This window comes from Rousettus aegyptiacus, unplaced genomic scaffold (assembly GCF_014176215.1).
Source record: "Rousettus aegyptiacus isolate mRouAeg1 unplaced genomic scaffold, mRouAeg1.p scaffold_m13_p_2, whole genome shotgun sequence".
Taxonomy (NCBI): Eukaryota; Metazoa; Chordata; class Mammalia; order Chiroptera; family Pteropodidae; genus Rousettus; species Rousettus aegyptiacus.
This window is the reverse complement of record NW_023416295.1, coordinates 131882190-131903167: the sequence shown is the minus strand read 5'-3', so window position 1 is coordinate 131903167 and position 20978 is coordinate 131882190. Positions and strand designations below refer to the sequence as shown.

The window sequence follows — 20978 nt, the reverse complement described above, 5'->3', positions numbered from 1 at the left end:
AAAAGGTAAAGGGGAATAAGAAGTACAAACTTCCAGTTATGAAATAAGTAAGTCAGGGGATATAATGTACGCATAGGGAAAATAGTCAATAACAAGTAACTTTGTTTAGTGACAGATGGTTACTATACTTATCATGATGATCATATCATAAAGTATATAAATGTCAAATCACTATGTTGTACACCTAAAATTAATATATTGTATGTCAACTATATTTCTAAAAAATAATTTTTAATAATATCTCAAAATAACTAACTTTAAAACTTAGGAAACTAGAAGAACAAACTAAACCCAAAGCTAGCCAAAGGAAGGAAATAATAAAGATTAGAGCAGAGATAAATGAAACAGAAAATGGAAAAATAGAGAAAAATCAATGAAACCAAAAGTTGGTTCTTTGAGAAGATCAACAAAATTGACTACCCTTTAGGTAAATGGACTAAGAAAAAAAAGAGAAGGCTCAAATTACAAAAATCAGAAATAAAAGTGGAGATATTGCTACTGATTCTACAGAAATAAAAAGGTCTATAGGAAGAGGACTATGAATAACTATTAAAGCAAACTAGATAACCTATATGAAATGGACAAATTCCTACAAACACAAAACATACCAAAATTAAATCATAAAGAAATAGAAAATCTGAATAGACCTATAACTAGTCAGGAGATTGAACCAGCAATCAAAAATCTCCAAAAAAAAAAAAAAAAAAAAAAAAAAAACAACTTCACTAGTTAATCCTGTCAAACATTTAAAGAGCGCCAATCCTTTTCAAGCTTTCCCAAAAACATGAAGGAAAAACTTCACAATTCATTAAGGCCAGCAATACCCTGATACCAAAGCCAGCCAAGAAAACTAAAGACCAATATCTGTTATGACCAATGATGCAAAAGTCCTCAAGAAAATACTAGGAAATTGAATTCAACAGCATAATAAAAAGATTATACACCATGAACAACTGAAATTTATTCCTGGAATATAAGGATGGTTCGACGTATAAAAATTCGACCCATGTAATATGCCACATAAACAGAATGAAGAAAAAAACACAGTCATCTTGATTGATGTAAAAAAAGTATGACAAAATTCAACACACTTGAATGATAAAATCAATAAATTAGAAATATAAGAAAACTACCTCAACATAATAAAAGCCATTATGAAGAACCCACAGGGAACATCATACTCAATGATGAAAGACTGAAAGCTTTCTCTAAGATCAGCAACAAGGTAAGTGTGTCCATTTTTACTACTTCAATTCAACATTGTACTGGAAGTTTTCATCAGAGCAATTAGGCAAGAAAAAAAAAGGCGTCCAAATTTGAAAGAAGTAAAATTATCTGTTCACAGATGTTATAACCTGATATGCAGAAAACTCAAAAAGATTCCGCACCAAAAATGTTAGAATAAATTAATTCAGCAAACTAGTAGGATACAAAATCAATACAAAATTCAGTTACATTTCTATACACAAACAATAAACAATCTGAAAAGGAATTTATGAATAAAATTCCATTTACAATAGCATCAAGTCTACAGCCATGCCACCCTGAATGAGCCCAATCCCGTCTGATCTTAGAAGATAAGCAGGGTCAGGCCCGGTTAGTACCTGGATAGGAGACCACCTAGGAAGACCAGGTGCTGTAGGCGTAAAAAAATAAATAAATAAAAATAAGGGATTGTAAACTGACAAGATCCTTGCAATCTGTGAGGTCAATCAAGGATTGCTTCGCCTAAAAAAATTAATTAATTTAATTAAAAAATACAATAGCATCAAAAAGGATAAAAGACTTAGGGATTTAACTTAACCAAGGAGGTGAAACACTTATACAATAAAAACTCCAAAACACTGCTGTAAGAAATTAAATATATGAGTGGAAAGTCATGCTATGTTATGAATCTGAAGACTTAATATTGTTAAAATGTGAATACTGTAGCAATCTAAAGATTCAATACAATCCATATCAAAATCCCAATGACATTTTTTACAATAGAAAAACCCATCCTAAAATTCATATGGATTCCCAAGGAACCCCAAATAACCGAAACAATCTTGAAAATGAAAAACGAAACTGGAGGGTTCACACTTCCTGATTTCAAAACTTACTACACATCTACAGTAATCAAAACAGTGTGGTATTGGCATAAAGACAGACATACAGATGAACGCCCCAGAAATAAATCCTCACCTACATGGTAAAATGATTTTTGACAAGGGTGCCAAGACAATTCAGTAGGGAAAGGACAGTCTTTTAAACAAATGGTGCTAGGAAAACTGGACATCCACATGCAATGGACCCTTACCTAACGTCATATACAAAAATTCAAGTCTCCTTTGAACCCTAGGCAACTCACTCAAGAGTAAAATTAAGCTTACCAATCTGGATTTCTGAGAAATGCAGGGAACATTTTAAAATAAACTTTCTATCTGACACTAGAAAAAAAAGGAAGATTGATTCTATTATTCATAAATAACACTGAAAAATATTTGAAATATGACTTTAGACCTCAATCTATATTTTAAAAAATTCTAAAATCTATTTCAAAAGCAGGTTATATGAAAGACAAAATTATGGTAGCAGCTCTAACTCTGTATATAACTCTGTATCTTTATCAGAAGCCATCACTCTGACTCAAAGAAGCCACATTTTTTCCCTAACAGTCTCAACACAGAAAATACACAACCAATGTTGCTGACCAAATGACTATCACAGGAGTTGCAAAACACAAAAATCCTGCTGTCACCTACAGCCATTGACTCTGGGCCACTAACCAAGCTATAAAGCTAGTCATAATTATTGTGTAACTAAAAAATGGGAAACTCCAAACCTAGGGTAAATAACCAGTTCTGGTATATTCTTACCTTCCAATTCCGAATTCGTTTGAACCTGTTGGGGGTTTTCTCCAGAATCTGTAGAAACTCATGTGTCAGTTCTATAAACAAAATAGAACATATAAGAAAAACTCAGACAAAAATAATTAAACAAGAATAACCTCGACTATTTTCTTCTGAATCAAGTCACCTTTGGCCAGATGTGACAGATCAAGTGCTTTCCAAGGACCCTTACTCTAAAACTTACCATCTAAAAGTTCCAGGGTCACAGTGGCGTCAACATACTCCCACCAGTGCTTCCCATCAGTTGAGACTGGGATCTCCCAGTTGGACCACTTGCAAGCCAGATGAATGCAGACACAGGCCACCACAGGAGGTGTGTACTGCAGGCTAAATGTGGTCAAATGCAGGCTGACATCAGAGGGAAGGAAACAAGAGAGAGTCGTGAGCTCTCAATTCTGAATCCAAAGGTAAAAATTCACATAAAAAAAAAAAAAATTTGAAAACACTGCAGAGCAAGAAGGGCAAGAAACATCCAGTGCTCTGATCCAGCACTTTACATGATTTTCCATTAACCCACCTGCTCAGGCAACAATGTTTATAATTTTTCAACTATATATCATTCAATCCACAAAACTGATGAAGGGCCAAAAAAATAAAATGAACAAAAATAAAACTGGGTACTTGGTTTTTTTAAAAGTAAAGATCAATTTTTCTGAGTATAAACTCAGAACTTAAGGAAAATTACAAGATATTTGATATGTATAATCCCTAAATCATATAGTTAAGAATATAGGTCTGGTCTATTTAAAATAATGAATAGACAGACAATCACTCTCTTAAGTGTGAATATGTTTGATTGATGGTTTCTTCTTTTAATTTCTCCTATCAGACTATAAAAATGAACTTCTTAGCCCTGAAAGTCATTAGGAATATCTTTAGTTTCTATGAACAACCAATAGATTGGAGATGAGAATGAGCAAATTACATGGTAATACAAATTATGTATTAATAAGCTTTTCTTTAAAAAGAAAAGATGAAATAAAAAGCATTACAATTCTTTAGACATATACATGCCCATATATGTGGGAGTGGGGGAAGAAGAACTAGTCTTTTAAAATATCCTAATTATTGCAGACTCCTCCAATCAGACTGTTTCAGTCACTGTCAATGAATTAATTCCAAGTTTACCAACTTTCAGAACTATTCTCTTGGATATTTCAAAGCTAAGTAACACATACAGAATTAAGTAGGCTATCAATCAGGAGTAAATAATTATATCACCTTAGTAAATTAAAAAAGCACCATGGAAATTTATATGAAAAGCGTGCATAAAAATCAACATTTACAAAAAAACTGTAACACATTATCAAAAATCCATGACTGAGTCTGAGTTCTAGTTTACTAAGTGCCAGACCTGACATTTTTCTGTATGTCCCTCAAAAAGTGACAATCCCAACCCAAGTAAAGTCCTATCCCCAAAACAGAAAGGAAAATAAAATATAAACCTGTTGGTTGCCATGAAGTAAGAAGTCTGTGCTAAGTCCTTGCTTGCTAAAAAAAAAAAAAAAAAGAAAGAAAAAAATAGGTGGAGGGAAAAAGTTATTACTTCCATGTATTCTCAGCATTTAGTAAGCATTTAATACTTGCAAAGTAGAAAATATAATGGTGAATGAGGAACACATGATCCCTGACTGCCTCAAGTTTACATCCTACCAAAGACAGGTTAACAATTTTAATTATATTATTAATAATTGTGCTGCTTTCAGACCTAGGGACTCGAGCTTATATCTCTACACCAAGTATCTGACACTCGTTTAAAATTCAATTTCTTGGACATGGTTCCATGGTGTAGCGGTTAACATGTCTGCTTTACACACAGAAGGACCTGGGTTCGCACCCCAGCAGAGCCACAGTCCATGGTTTACGGCCACGGTACCCTAAACAAACCCAATGTCTGATCTCGGAAGCTCACCAGGGTCAGCCTAGTTAGTACTTGAATGGGAGACCACTTAGGAAGACCAAGTGCTGTAGGCATAAATAATAATTTTTAAAAAAAAATTCAATTCCTGGATATCCTCCCTAGACTATGACCAACATGTTTTAAGAAGAATGTAAGCATTTTTAACAAATAACAGAGATTTGATATAAGGGTTCACTAAGAAATACTAAACTGGTAGATGAACTAATTTGGAGGCCATTAGAATTCAGAAGACTTTGATATGTTTGTAAAAAGGGATTTATGCTTTAAAGTTTTAAATTGAGAACCTCTGATTTAATCCTGAAATCATCAAATAAGATAGATTTAATATAATTCAAAAAAAAGTTTGTTTTTCCAAAAACAAACAAAAAAAGCTGCTGTGGATGACAAAGCAAATTTTAATCTTCCTTAAATATTAACGTATATCCATCTCTGTTTAACCCTATCCTTGCTCAATATAAACTTTTTCTTAATTTTTTTCTATTAGCTGACATTCAATATTATTTTATATGTGTTTCAGATATATAGCATAGTGGTTAGACATTTATATAATTTATGACGTGATCCCTCCAACTGGTCTAGTACCCACCTGGCACTATACATAATTATTAACTATATTCCCTATGCTTTACTTCACATACTTCACATTCCCGTGACTATTTTGTAACTACCAATCTGTAACATTTTCATGCTTTCAAAGTAAGAAGAACTCAGAAAAAACTTGGAATTTTCAGATAAAACACACAGAAGCAAAATACAAAACAAGGCCAATTATCAGTCTGATCTACAAAAGGCAATGAAATGCACAATGGTGAATATTCTTGATACTATTATACTAAATGAGGAACTAGGTTTCATGCAATTACAGCTACTAAATTTAAATTAAAATAAAAAGAAAGTTCTGTCAAAGGATTGTCAATCATGGAAATAAGTTCAAATAAACTCTAGATGATCCTCTCAGTGGCCTTTTAGAACATTTAGGACAATCAATCCTAGAATAAAATTAAGATCACCCATTCTCAAAAGATTTAAAATTTGCTGTTAGTTACTTATGATTTGGTGACTTTTTCAAAATATGCCCCCAGCTTTAACAAACATCCTTAAAAGGCTAACTCTCTTTAAATGGAAATCACATAAAAACATTATTTATAAGAACTCAACAGAAAACCTCAAAGTCAGAATCACTCATTTTGTTTTAAGCCAGGTAGCCCTTTCAATTTAACATTTGGTCAAAGGAGCTGTGTTATGTATTTGTCCACAGCAATCTTAGCCTTTAAACGGTAAAATAATTTAAGAGCACCATCTCAAGTTGGGATTCCTTACCTCGAACAAGTTGAGTGCACTTTACCACATGTGTATGTGGGTGATCAATTGTTAGTTCAAAGCCTAAAAAAAAAGTAACTGGTTAAAAAGCTAAACTACTTGAGACATTTTATACATCTTTTATCTGAGTCATCATTAAAGGCCTCCCTCATTTTCCTGTCCCAAAACTGTTATTCAGAGGCTGAGTCACACATGCTCTTCTCTAAGACACATTATTTCCCAAACTGCTTATATTTTGATAGAAGGTACCGCTAAGATAACAAAGCTAATGCAGTCTCAAAACCTGTGAAAAACCAATACCCTCTAAACAAAACACGTTTCAGGAACAATACACTATAATATACGGTTAGAAGGAGCAGTTATTCATGTAATGACTGTCTTCTCTGTTTGTTTGTCCTTTCCATCGTTTTAATTACAATAGGTACTGATCATTTTGTACAACCCCAAAAGGTCTTTATACCAAAATTACTGAAGATCAGTGTGTCTATAAAAATCTTTTCTCTTTTTGCCTATGTAAAACTTTCTAGGTAAATTCTAATGAGAAATTTATATGACATAAAGTATTCTATAAGGATTACTGATTCTTGCAAATTAGGTTTCACCACTTTCCACATTAAAATATTAAGAAAATTTGTTCCACTAGAAAAATATCACTGTCCCCTAAAATATGGTTACACTGAAGATAATTTAAAGTAAAAAGTTAATTAGCAGACATTAACCTCAAAGATAAACTCTGAAGAACTCAGTGTGTGTGTGGTATACCAGTAACTTTGCAAAACAGCTAATAAAATCCTCCCCATCTAAAGAGAAAAATTATAACCCAAAATAACAAGGAAAAAAAAATCTTTACTTTTCATATTTGCTAAGCTTTTAAAGGCAGTCTCTTTGATGAAAATAATAATGGATAATAACAGAACATCACCAGGGTTACTCATGAACAGCTGAGCAGGTCTTCATATAACTTCATTTTGTTCAATGTCATTCTGTTATAATGTTAACATGACAAAAAAATTTTTTTGATTCCCAGCTGTAGCCACTATCTCTGTGGATGGAGTCTCCACATGCTCCCCATGCTATATGGGTTTTCTCCAGGTACTCCAGTTTCCTCCCACACCCCAAAGATGTGCACAATAGATGAATTGCTGTCTAAATGTCCCAGTCAGAGTGAGTGTGAAGGTGTATGAGTGCACCCTACAATGGAAGAGTGTCCTGTCAGGGTGGATTCCCACCTTGCGCCCTGAGCTGTTGGAATAGGTTTCTAGCCACCCTCAACTCTAAGCTGAAATACACTAGTTGGAAAATTATTAAATCATTATCTTTCTTGTTCTTATTCTTTCTTAAATGTTATGTACAGCTCACATTTATTTCAATGTTTTATATTAGAAGTATTTTGGGTATTTAAAGGTTGGTGACCAGAAACTTAACTCGTTTATGTCAATTAGCCTACGTAAAATTGGTTTCGTTATATTGTTTCACTTAAAAGCCACAGCTTCCAAGAACCTATCAGTAACGTTAAGTGAGGACTTACTATAGCTTGAATTCCTCCACCTCCCCTCTGCTGTTCTGAACCCAATTTAAGAACAAACATTATCAAAATATAATGAGACTATAAAAATCCATGAAAAAAAAAAGTTCTTTAAATTATTTCTGCCAGGGGGTGGCTCCATACCGTAGTGGTTAGCACATCTGCTTTACACATAGAAGGTCCTGGGTTTGCGCCCCAGGTGGAGCCATGGACCATACCCAGGTGCGCCAGGCCCCCCAGGGGCACCAGACCTCCGGAGTACGCAGGGGTTGCTAGGCCCTTGGAGCACACCCTGAGTGAGAAGAGATGCTCCACCTTCAGAGAACCAGTTCTTAAGGGGAAATAGCAACATCCATAGGTCAGGGGTAAAAGGGGGTGGGTAATTAAAGAGGAGGAAAAACAATTTTTAATTGTTTCTGCCATTAGTTATCAGGAAGTTAAAAACTGCCATAACTTAAAAAGTAAATCATGAATCCTAGACTATAAAAAAACACTGCTAACTGCTATTTCAAAAATCAGCTGTGCCTTCATTCCTTCTTTGGCGCAGGCCAGGGTAAAACTGAATTCTACAATCTCTATCATTTACAAAACCTTTTCCAAGACATTTTCTTCCTGTTTCCTATTTTGCAAATTTTAAAATCATATTATATATATTTAATGTTCTAAAGAAAAAAAACTTACCTAAAGTCTGCAGAATTATGCTTTCTAATATCACCAGATCTTGAACTTGTTGCAGGTAAGCCTTCAAGTGAGAAAACACATTAGGCACAATATACAAAGTGTAAACAATTCTAATGACCTCTCCCAGAAAAAACAAAGCCAAAAAAGGCAGGGGCAGAGTTATGAGGTAGAGTAGGAACTGAAATTAATCTTTATCCCTATTTAGTATAGACTCTGCTTTTAAAGGGAAAAACAAAGCGGCATACTGAGAAAACACTTTATTCATAAATGGCTACAGAAAAAGCACCAGAGATTTGGTTTATTTTCAGACTGATATTTTAAGTTTTAAAATTCATCTGATGTAGATACATGAAAGATAAAAATACATCTTTTTCAACATCATCAAAATACATTTGCACAGCCTTCCTAAAGGCAATCTCAAACATCTGACTCCTGTTAAACCTTCTCCTTAGGGGTAATGCTAGAGTTCTAAAAATTCATAGAAGAGTTCAAAGGAAAAAAAGAAACATAATTGTACTGGCTAATACTATAGCCACATGGCTACTGAGCACTTGAAATGTAGCTGGTCAAAACTGAAATGCACTACAAGCACAGTATATACACTGGATTTTGAAGACTGATATAAAAATAATGTAAACTACCTCATTAATAACATCTTTATATTGATTATATGCTGAAATGATAATATTTGACTAAAGAAAATATATAAAATAGATTAAAATTATTTTTTAAATAAAGATTTTAAATAAAGTTTAACAAAAAGGTAAAATTTTAAATGACACATGACTCTCCTTATTTCCATTTTACACACTGGTCTAGAACTTCGGAGAATTAGACTTGACCAGGAGTTAAGAGACTTATGCTGTGGTTAACTTTCCACTTAACTTTATGCTCTTTAGTAAGTCGTATAAGGACTTCAACTATGCTAATTCTGTTCCATATATTGAAGGAAATATTTTCCCCTAATCGCTTCATAAGGAACAGAGACCCAAGTTAAGAAATTATGTAAACATAATTTAGAAAAAAAAAAAGTGGGGATTATTTTTTGTTTATTTTGTTAAAACTGTTTTATTTGGTCAATTCTATAGACCAATAGTACTTAGTAGTTAGTCTCATATCTAAATAAAAGTCCAGAGCAATAACTCTTTCAATAAGAGGTACTAGGTTAGCCCAAAGAGAAAATGAAGTCAGTCAAGACACTGCTATGCAAAATACTTAATTCACATAATTAGGGGCTATTATCAACACACACAAAAAAATAATGCCCCAAAAAACCACTTTCTCCAATATTAGTAGAACACATAATTCCATTTATCTACTAGATACACCCACTAATACACCCACTGTAAGAGATTTAAATAATCTTATAACAGAAATCCATGATTTTTCTCCAAGCACTTACAGATGTCAAACCTCTCTATTTCTCAAGACTCACCACTCCCCCACCACTGACTTTTAAAGCCAGAAGTTTCTCATCTCTAAGAAGGTCAAGGAAAGATGGAAGGGTGAGAAAAGCTATATGTATATGCACAGCATAAAAGGTCTAGAAGAATACAGTCATCAGCAGCATCCTCCTAGGAAGAGGAGGGGAGATGCTTTAACTTTTACTTTATATGATTCTTAAGTGTTTGGTTTCTTTCATAATTAGCATATATAACTTTTATGATTTCTTAGAAAATTCTCTTAGAAACAGAATGGTTAAAATGTATATACATATATACAATGAAATATTATCTCGCTATTTAAAGCAAGAAGAAAATTAATCAAATGGGAAAATATTTGGGATATAATATATAAGTAAAAATAGCATATAAAATGTATACATATATAGCTATTCATAAAAAAGAAGCTGGAACTAATAATGGTTCACTTACACATCTGTGGTCCACATATATCTTTTTCTGCATTTTCTGATTTTACTATAATGAACACAATTCACTTTTGCCATAAAATTTCTTTGATGTTTTGTTAAGGGAAAACAAACACTAAAAGGTTCCTTTAACAGTCCCCATTTGGATTTCAATAAATCGAAGTTACAAAACTAAGCTATGATCAAAATAAATTAAGAAAAACAGATGCATAATTAATCCCCTACCTCACTCCTAGTATCAGGAAGTGATTCCTGTGGATGGAGACAAGCATGTGCTACCTTGATGACGTGTTCCAATTTTTTTGGCTGCTCCTCTACTTTAGCTGCTAGAAATAAGGCCGCTGGAGCCACAGACTAAAAGGAGAAAAAATAAATTATGTTTATTTTGCTTATTTCCAGATCAAAGTAGACATAAAAAAGAACTAAGTCTCAAACCAAGTTCTTTGCTTACCTCAACTTCATCACCTCGTTTATGCTTTTTCCTCTACTTAAAATGTCCTCCCCTCACCTATCCATTAATCTACATCCACTTCTGAAAACCAATCCTTCTGCAAACTATCTCTCATTAAAAGCTACCTATTCAAGAAACCACTTACATATAAATAGACAGCTTTCTATTTAAAATGAGATTCTTTATTAAGTTTGTATCAAAATACTCTACATACTTTTTTAAAAAGAAGTAAACTGAAATGCCCAGAAAAGGCAAATCCACAGAAACAAAAGAAAGTAGATCGGTGGTTACCAGGGACTGAAAGGAGAGGCGAATGGGAGTGACTGCTAAAGTGTGAGGAGCTTCCTTTTGGGGTGATGTAATGTTCTAGAATTAGATCATGAGAGTGGTGGCACGACTCTGTGAACTTACTAAAAAACAGTGAATTGTACACTTTAAAAAAAAGAATTTTATTGTATGAGAATTATCTCAAACACACTTACATATGGGGTCAAAAATCGTTAGAAAAGGGATTCAAAGTATACTCAAGAGGTTATACCTGGAAGTCACTTACAGAGGAAAAAAATCAAGCTAACATACAAGTAGACATCAAACTCAGACACTAAACAATATAAGAGATGAGGGCAATATGACATAAATGTAGCCTGGTAATCTAGGGAACTTCATCAAATAGAACTTCTCTTAAATCTTAAAAAATTTCAATGAATCTAAGATGGCAATGGCCAAGAGCTAGAACTCACCGGGAGTCAAAGAAATGCAATATACAATCTTATAGAATTTAAATATTTATTTCAATTTACTGAATAGAACTGACATGCATCCTAGTACAGAAGTCCTCCGTTATTCTCCAGAGATCCTTTCCAAGACCCCTTGGTGGATGCCTGAACTTCGAATAGTACTAAACTCTATTAGACTATGATTTTTCCTATACGTACATACTTATGATTAAGTTTCACTTATAAATTAGGCACAGTAATAGATTAGTAACTAATGATAAATTAGAACGATTATAATAATACGCCATAATAAAAGTTATATGAACACGGCCTCCCTTTCTGAACTGATAACTGAGATGGCCACTAAGTAATCACTGGTGGGTAGCATATATAGCGTGGAGTCGCTAGACAGGGATGATTCACATTCCAAGCAGGACAGAGTGAGACTGCAAAAGATTTCATTGTGTTACTCAGGCTAGCATGGAATTTAAAACTTATAAATTGATTTTTTTCATGAATTTTCCATTTAATATTTTGGACCACAGTTAACCACAGGCAACTGAAGCCAGTGAAAGGGGGGACTACAGTACTTATTTGTATTCCTGCTATTTTCTGTTACACTTTACTAAAAGAGATTTTTCTCCACAATTCAATTTATAGTAACAATTCTCTTCCCTCATATATGTTGCAGGTGTGTATGCAGCTTGCTCCACATACATTCCTAGAGTTTAGGATAAGAAAAAAGAATGAGAAGAAAATGGGCATAAACAAATGTGTGGGGAATCAGGGCATGAAGCACACTTTAAACACTAAATTGAGTAGTAAAGTGATACAGCTAACAGGATGTGGAACACAAAAGATTTTTAATAAGAGTAACACTAAAGATTTTGGAAAAATAGGTAGAGTTTAAGAAACATTTAGAAAGATCTATCCAGTGGTAGATGGGACTAAAAGGAGAAAAGGATAGGCTACACTAGAATTTAATTTTTATAAAAGAAAGATTCAATAATCCAAACATTGAAAATAAGGTTTAGAGTAGGCGCTAGCAACAGAAATAAAGAAAAAAAGAAGCACAAGGATCACTTGAAAAACTAATAGAGCTTCACCAAATATGTTATTTATTTGCTTGCAAAGAAAAAATTCTAATGGGATATATTCCAAAACGGTGAATTATAAGGAAATCATCATTTTATCCTTTATTGTCTTCTTTTAATTTTATGACTACATGTATTTATAGGGAGAGAAAAACAGTAACAGTATAAAAATTAAAAATGTTATAACTGATTGGACAAAGGAGAAAAGGAAATGGACAACTCAAAGACAACATCAAGATTTTAAGCTTCCAAATTTGCCTTCCGGGGGCTAAATATATTTGAAAGGAGCTAACTAAAATATGGTATACAAACAATGGCTAACAGGGCAAGATAATATTTCAGTAAGTGAAAGACTGCAAAAGATCTATCTCAATCTTCTATGCAAATCAACCAAACCATACAAATACTCATTGTTCTTCATGGAATTACTTACCACACTGGCTTATTAAAGCATTTCCCATCAAAGGCAGCTTCTCAGAGAAATTCTTATACCAGGTACGAGTATAAGATTTTCTTCATTTTAAAAGAACAATAATAATGCCAGCTAGTACTTGTTTCCTGTGTGCAGGCACTTTGTAAATTCACTTAAATCCTATTAACTACTCTATGAGGTAAGCACTATTATTGATTCCAAAGATATGAGAAAACTAAAGCCTATGGTAACTTGCCCAAAGCCATGCATCTAGTAGGCAGTGCACCAAGGATCCAAATCTAGACATATCTGACTTCAGAGTCTATCCTCTTAACCACTAAGCTTCACCTCTTAATAGTCAACTAATAAGAGTAAAATACACCCAAATTTGTTAGCTATTAAAATACAACACCTGTATTTAAAAATACATAAAACAGCATAAGCACACATACATCAAGGTGCTCACTACTACTTTTATATTCCTTGAAAACATTTAAAACTGTATATATAGAAAATCAGGTAACGAGGCTGAATTTCTTCTCAAAAAGAGAATAAACGCAATGCCAGAATTCAAGTGGGGAAAAAAAAAAAAAAAACAAAAAACTAGTGATTTAATCATGTCCACCAAAGTAAAATCTACTTTAATCAAAAAGCAAGTTCTCTACCTTCCAGGGTGTTGGATGTTTCCTACTCTATCTTGATCTGAGTGGTGGTTACATATATATATAATAATGCAAAAAGTAATCAGGTTGCATACTTCATAACACTATTAATAAAGAGAACAAAATGAGAAAAGTATTCACAACACATGATATGCAGCTCTAATATAGTGTTCATATAAGAAAATCAGAACAATAGGGACAAAGTGAATCGACAGTCAATTTTTAAGTTAATTCCTGAATTTTATGAGAACAATGACCAATAGGCATAAGCAGCTCAATTTCATTAACTGAAGAAATGGTCACCACTGTATTGCTAGTGCTTCAAAAGTAGTTACAACTTAATATTTCTGGAAGTAACAAATATTTGTTAGGGAGAATGTAGAGAAAAAGAAAAAGATCCCTCTCCTATAATGCTAGAAACAATGTACACTGATGTAATCTTTCAACAGGGCAAATTAACACAACAAAAAAATTTTAAATGCATACTTTTGGACACGGCAATTCCACCTAAAAGGAATTTATACTAAAATAATCATAAGTGCACTACCCATGTACCGGTCTATCTTATGTAACATTATTTATAATATTACAAACTAGAAACGACCCAAATATCATCAAAAGGGAGCTGGTGAAGTAAGAGGTACTGGTTAAGGTAACACAAAGAAATACTATGTGGTCATTTAAAATAATAAGAAACCAAAATGAAAAGATACCTAATATATATTGTTAAGTATCAAGTTGTATAAGAGTAGTACAGTAAGAATTGATATTCATAGAAATGCATAAGTGCTAGTATGTACACAGAAAAATGTCTGAGACAGTATATGCCAAACGATTACAAATGGTTATTCTGGAGAGTGGAATTATGTTAGCTACATTATATGTTTCTGTATTGTTTTAATTTTTACCATAAGCATCTGTTACCTTTGTAATTTAAAAAAATATATATATAGAAAATGTATAGGAGCTTGATAGGACATACAACTTATCAATTCCACAACAATGTGTTAAGTCCTCTCAAATCTAAATTTGGATTCATCACAGCTAAACTCTTAAATCAACTCGCTAGAGGATCAACCCAAAATTAAAAGTCATCGGATTTGAAAAAAATCATGACATCCCAAAGAATCTTTCTGTATTAGATAATTACCATAGCATGCATTCATTCAACAAATTTACTGAGATGTTTTAGAGGATACACAGGAGAGTGAGTCTCCGTCCTTGCTAAGCTTAACACATGGGGAATAAGGAAAGATATAATTTAAAAGATAAAAGCAGGAAAGTATACATTAATATACATATACATGCATACAGTGAACAAAGTGAAACATATTTCACCCTGGATTTCAAATCTTTACCATAAAAAAATGGAAGACATGTAGAAAATTTCAGAATTGAAAAAACAGCTACGGACTTTCAAGTTTTATTCTTTATCCACTAGCTCATATTCTAGAATCATCAGATGGCCTCATTAAATGCTTCTCCCTCCCCTAATAAGGGTGTGCACCTTGCAATCAGAGGTAGAGCAAGGCTAAAGTAACGGAAGTTAAGGGTAGGAGAAAGCCAAGCTGACTGGAGAATCAGCAAAAACAGGGAATACTTAATCCACAAATTCAAAGGGTTTCCTGTGCAATTGCTCCCAATACTGAGCCCACCAATATCTTACATTACAAGAGCAATATCTAGCTTCACAGATTCTCTTCCTATGGACATTAAAACAGATAGATAAGTAGATAAGATAGATAAAAGAGCTTAAAATTCATCATCCTAAGTCTAGAACACTTTTCCTCAAAACATAACCTTAAAAAAAAAAATAGGAATATTTAACTCACAAAGTCATATGAAGTGTTCATCAAGTTTAGCCCTATTATCTTGTGAGTTTATTAAATACGATCTTACCTGCAACTGCGATATCACTATGCACTCGCTTCCAAGTCATTTATAATTATGTTAAATAGTACCATTTCAGGTAGCAAAACTGAGAATAGCACTATTAACAATTCTGTCCAGAAAAAAAAAAAAATCCCTTTATTACTATTTTTTTCTTTTTCCTGTCTTAAAAGTCAACCCCAGTCATCCTATAACCTACCTTCCCACACCAACCTGTCATTGATTGGAATTTTATCACTAGATAAATCTAAATAACTTCCATTCATTTATTTTTCTATGACCATATTACTTACCACTTGAAAAATTACACTTAAATTATGCGGTTTCCCCTTTAATGTTACTCTCCCAACCCAAAATTTAAACTTAAATGTTTAATAATCTATTTCTTTATTAAAGAATCCACCTACTCTAGGATGCACTAAACTTAACAACTAGGTACTTCACAGAAAAACTAGAAGGCTGGATTCAAAAGAGCAGTGTGATACATGAGTGACCAACCCTAAATTCAAAACTTCAAATCTCAGTTCAGCAATAAAGACCAACCATAAGAAATATGAAGTTGGAATCAATCACAAAAGAATTACACTATATAAAAAATTTATACTTACATTTTGATGGAACTGTGTAAAGGACTGAATCATGTAGAATCGATGCATGTATACTATAGCAGTGTTGATAGTCAATTGTGAGCTAAAATGTTCAAGTTAAGGCCCCAAAACAGGCAGGCAGTACAAGTCCCCAAAACACCACCTCTATATCCTCCCAAAACCATCATGCAGCTAAGCACAGTACATGCTCCTAAATGAAAATCATACCTCTCCACCAAATTACTAACCAATTGACACTTTGCATGAGTTAAACATAACAGGTTTTCAATATAAATATGCTGAATTAACAAACAAGCAAGCTTCTCAGCATGTATGTGGATCTATTTAAGACTTAAACCTGTCATCTGCCTACTGAAAAACCTGCAATGGTGATCCATTAGCTCATGATATCTCTTCCCGATTTACAATGCCCTCCATGACCTGGCCCCAAGATATGTCTCCACTATCTCACATTCTAAGTTCCAGCAATTAACTTTTTAGTTCCACTTCTCTCTGGCAAGCAAGCCTTCTCATATGGTGACCACTGAGACCAGAAACACTGTGGAACAATCCGATATCCATTCATCGAGAAGAAAAACTTTTAAATGCCTTACTGCTAAAGACCTCAAATGACAAAGTGGAGTACATACACAAAGATGAGGCAGTCTCATGATGGCAACCTTTAATAGCACACATATAAAAGGAAAGGGCTACTGAAACAGAATTTCAAACAAAAGGTTTAATTAACTCAGTACTGACTAGATGCTTAGGAAACAAATTGGAATTGGCAATAAAGAAAACTTTTGAGGTGAGCATTTTAAGACACAAATGTTACAGACAACAACCAATTTAAATGGAAGCTGCACCCAAGGATAATTTTTCCCTCCCAGAGTGAAAAGAACTTTAGCTTTCTCTGCTACAAAATATTTTCTAACAAAAAAATGCTTGGATTGATCAGTTCTTTGCAACCAGGAAGGCACATGAAGCCCCATTCCTGGACAAAGCAGTTGTAGCAAGGGTGGACCATGATAGCTAGCAACAGCATGTACACCTTGGTGGCAGGCGTAGTGCCAGCCCAGAACATATTCACCTTGAAGACAGAGATAGGGTGGAAGACCAAGATCATTAAGATGTCTATATCCAAGCCCTGCATTTCTGGATATTGCTTACCACTTACGCTGTTGTTCTAAGACAAATTCAAGGACCAAAGAACTCAAGAGTGCCTTAAGGAAGACTGGATAACCAAGAAATTACTAAGATTCTGCTGTACATGTGAAAATGATGCCAGAATTCCAGAAAAGTTCAGTTCTCATGAAGAATCCTACAAGAGTAGGAGAAATTATCTGTGGTCTTATCAAAGGAGAAGCTATCAAACTTCAGATAACAATACTTTAATTTGACACAGAGGTTTTCCTACAGAGGGAAAAGATGTCCAACATGTCATAACATCACTGACAACAGTAAGCTGGTTTCAGATGAACGTCGAAAAGTTACTGAAACTAAAGGAAAATTATGGTATTGAAACTAATCCTGTTCTTACCATAGAAGAGTAGTACCCTTTATATGGTAAAATGGCATACTAAATCACGTGGTTTACTTGTCGAACAGGTTTTACCAAAACCTAAAGAATTTAGGGCAGAATCTGATGCTATGCTCAATGATATAGGAATTTCTATGATAAGCTCCAACACTTTATCCATGTTTATGTTCTTATTTTTGACTGGTTACTGATGATGTACTAGAGATTATCTGTCAAGCTGGTGTTTATTATTCAAAGTAGTGTTCAACTTCACAATTTTGATAACGGATGCTTAATGATTGAAAAAAACTAATTCATGTATTTAACAAACATGATGGTGCCTTGAAGAACACAGAATAGTTCAATTAACTAAGACAACAACAACATAATTCTGCTTGGGAAACTCTGAGACTTAAAAGTGTCAGATGGGCAGCCAATGTCGAACACATTCTGAAAACTGGATATCTAAATGGCAGAAAAGCTTTTAGAAAAGTACACGGGCTCCTATGATAAAGTCCTAGTAAAATGTGAATCATTGGAGGTGGCCAGCTCTAACTTACAGAAGATTCTGTAAACGAGCTTCTTCAAGAGCTCTCTCCTTATGAGTGCAATTGTTTTACGAACTGCTCATCTGTTCACCTTGTTGAAAGACTTATTAATAATATATACTTGTTCCAGAAGTTTTTCCTCTACATCACTGAAGTATTACCAAAGTATTCCATGTTGAATCCATCAACTGGAAGCTTTTTTAACACACTCATATTTTTTTAACATTAAAATAAAAATCTTAAAATCAAAATTTGAAAATTAATTCCCTACATTTCCAGAGAGTATTCTACAATTTAACGTTATCATTAAGTTTCTCAGGATTCTTTTTACACTGGAAAGTTTGTAGAAGTTTAAAAAGAATTTTTATGAAATAGTGAAATAATGTGCACAATTTTAAGTATTGCCATGTTTGTAATTTGGGTGAATTATGTTGATGGTATTACCATCAACTGAAATTGTATTATGTTGGTCATTTTGTTTTGGGAAAAAATTGATATTTATCAGAAAATACTTGCACGTGTTTAAAAAAAGACTGTTGGTATCCACATGTCATTTAGTCATTGGTCATTATAAAATGTCCTACACTGAAGCACTGATAATATAAAATGAAAAGCAAAATAAAATGCTTGGGAGGGTCGCTAAGTTAATTATCTCACCTTTGAAATATGAGAAAAACGAAGACATTAGCTCTATCCTAAATTTAAAAAAAAAAAAACAGTATTTTTTAAACCATTAGATCCGTAGATCGACAACCCTAAAATCTAAACTTACATCCCTCCCTCCTGTGAAATTTTATAACATTCTTAACAAGCTACTGTTTGAACTCGAGTGCCAAGCATTGTGTTGGGCATACAAATCAAATGCAAGAGGTATCACCCCATTTTACAGACCAGAATATCAAGAATTTGACAGGTTTCTAAAACAGCTAGTAAGTGGGAAGAACAGATTTTAAATCAAAGTTGAGCATTAATTCTGGGCCACCCTTTATTTGGGTATTGAATTTCTTAAAATTCTCTTTACACACTAAGCTCGAGGCAGCCATCAACGGTGAAACCTCAACCAGATCCCTAGAGCATAGCAGAAAAGCAGAATCTCAAAGTTACTAGAACAGGAAATCAGCACACACCAAAAAGGGCCTCGAAAGGGCTGGTTAAAACACAAATCCTGGAAGGATACGAATTCCTAAAAGGTTGGTGGCACCGGTGTGCGAGCGGGAAATTAACTCCGCCTCGCCACCCTCCCGCGAAGACTTAACTTCAGCCTGTCCCGTCGTAGGCTCTCCCACCTGGACATCCCACCCTCTTCCCTCTTTCGTCCCTGACAGAGCCTGTGGCCTGGACGCGAGCTAGGCGGGACTGACTCCAAGGCCGAAGGCCTAGGCCGCAAGGATACACGTTAAGACGTTGTCCCATGTCCTGAAGCAGATTGGCCGCCTGCTGACGAAGAGAAAGCTCTTTATCTGGGTCCAGGCCAAAACGACGGGATGGGCTATTTTCCAGCTGTTCTCGAGTAAAATACCACCGTTTGTTGTTCTTCCTCTCTTCCTCCATAGTGCTTCAACCAGAAGGCAGCGGCGGAGGCTGCAAGCACTTCCCAGCGTCACTTAAGCAGCGACACACATCCGCCTTGCGGAGGCAACTGCGCCGTGACGAACTTCCGGTAAGGGTGGACGGCTACGTTGTGACACGCTTCCGCCGAGGAGTATAGTTCAAGTGTCTGCTTCCGGAATAGTCCTCGCGACATCATGTAGCCTACTAAGCAACCAGTAAGCGACCAGCAGGCGCTAGTCATGTGACCCTTGGGAGGGCGGGTGAGGTTAGAAGTTCTCGTTCAAAACCACGCCTCCTCCCGCGAGAACTGGGTTGAGCATTCGCGCCACTGGGCGGGTAGGCGAGGCAGTGTTTGCGGCGCGACGAGGCGCCCGCCCACGCGCCACCTGGCGGCTCCTCGGAGTACTTCATTTGTGGCGATATAAAATGGGACAGATGGAGACTTAAAGTAAATAGGTGGCACTGTCAAAAATTGAAAAAAGTAGTCAAAGAGAGTGGCCCTTTCGTATATCGTAACATAAAGCAAGTAAAAAGCTCTCACATTGTTGGTAGCGGAGTAAATTCCGCATTTGAAAAGCCGGCATATAATATGTAGCTAAAACCTTGAAAGCTTTCTTAGCTTCTCCACAGTGATACAACGTAAAGGGATAAAATGAAATTAATATAATTAATTTAGTGCTTTACCATATTCCAGGCACAATACCTTTAAATATATCATTTCATTTAATCAGCACAACCCCAAGAGGTAGTAACATTTTAATACTTGTTTTGAGAATGGGTAAACTAAAACTGCTTCATTGTGGAAAGTTTGCACCAACCTGCACATGCACAAATTTGTAAGTTTCTGTCTTCTGTCAAGAGATAGCCCAGCTCCAATTCTTGATAGCTGTTTAATCCCTAGGCAGGACTCTCTGTGTTTCTTGTACAAATGTAAATGATAGTAATAGTACCTAAATTTTAGGTTGTGAGTGGATTTTAAATGAAGATTTAATGAGTTAAGAGCATTTATAATAGTACCTGGCACATAGAAAACATTTAGTAGATGTTATAGTAGTCACTAGATTACATTGGTATCGAAGGCAAAGACAATGCCTCCATCATTTTTGTATCCCTAGCACCTACCTAGTATAGTCCTGGTCCTAGTAGTCAATAAATGAAATAAATGAAATGTGAAGTAAATGCTCAATACCCTACAAAGAAACAGGATAAGAGAGATAAAGTACACCGCTTATAAGTGTGGATTTTAAAAACAAGTCTAATTTTATTGTTCTTTTCATTCTAGCAAACTGTATTTTTGCTTTTCTGAAACACTCAATTTATCTTGATTAAATTTGGGTAAT

At 34.5% G+C, this 20978-nt stretch overlaps 1 protein-coding gene and 2 pseudogenes across 2 annotated transcripts in view; 2 read left to right on the top strand and 1 right to left on the bottom strand.

Annotated features, from left to right (window-relative positions):
• The window catches only part of CCNT1 (cyclin T1), a 32088-nt gene extending 12231 nt beyond the window's left edge, over positions 1–19857 (bottom strand). The window contains exons 1-8 of one of the 2 annotated variants that reach the window (XM_016151725.2): positions 19481–19854; positions 16042–16123; positions 10434–10562; positions 8339–8399; positions 6133–6195; positions 4337–4382; positions 3076–3239; positions 2859–2929 (exon numbers count right to left, since the gene is read on the bottom strand). In XM_016151725.2, the coding sequence (XP_016007211.1) occupies positions 2859–2929; positions 3076–3239; positions 4337–4382; positions 6133–6195; positions 8339–8399; positions 10434–10562; positions 16042–16123; positions 19481–19638 (774 nt within the window). In that variant the 5' untranslated portion in view covers positions 19639–19854. Of the gene's footprint in view, positions 1–2858; positions 2930–3075; positions 3240–4336; positions 4383–6132; positions 6196–8338; positions 8400–10433; positions 10563–16041; positions 16124–19480 lie in introns of both variants that reach the window. The other variant, XM_036236333.1, reaches the window with a different exon arrangement.
• On the top strand, positions 1527–1645 carry LOC118614564 (annotated as a pseudogene).
• On the top strand, positions 17012–18113 carry LOC107514223 (annotated as a pseudogene).
• Positions 19858–20978: the final 1121 nt, after the last annotated feature.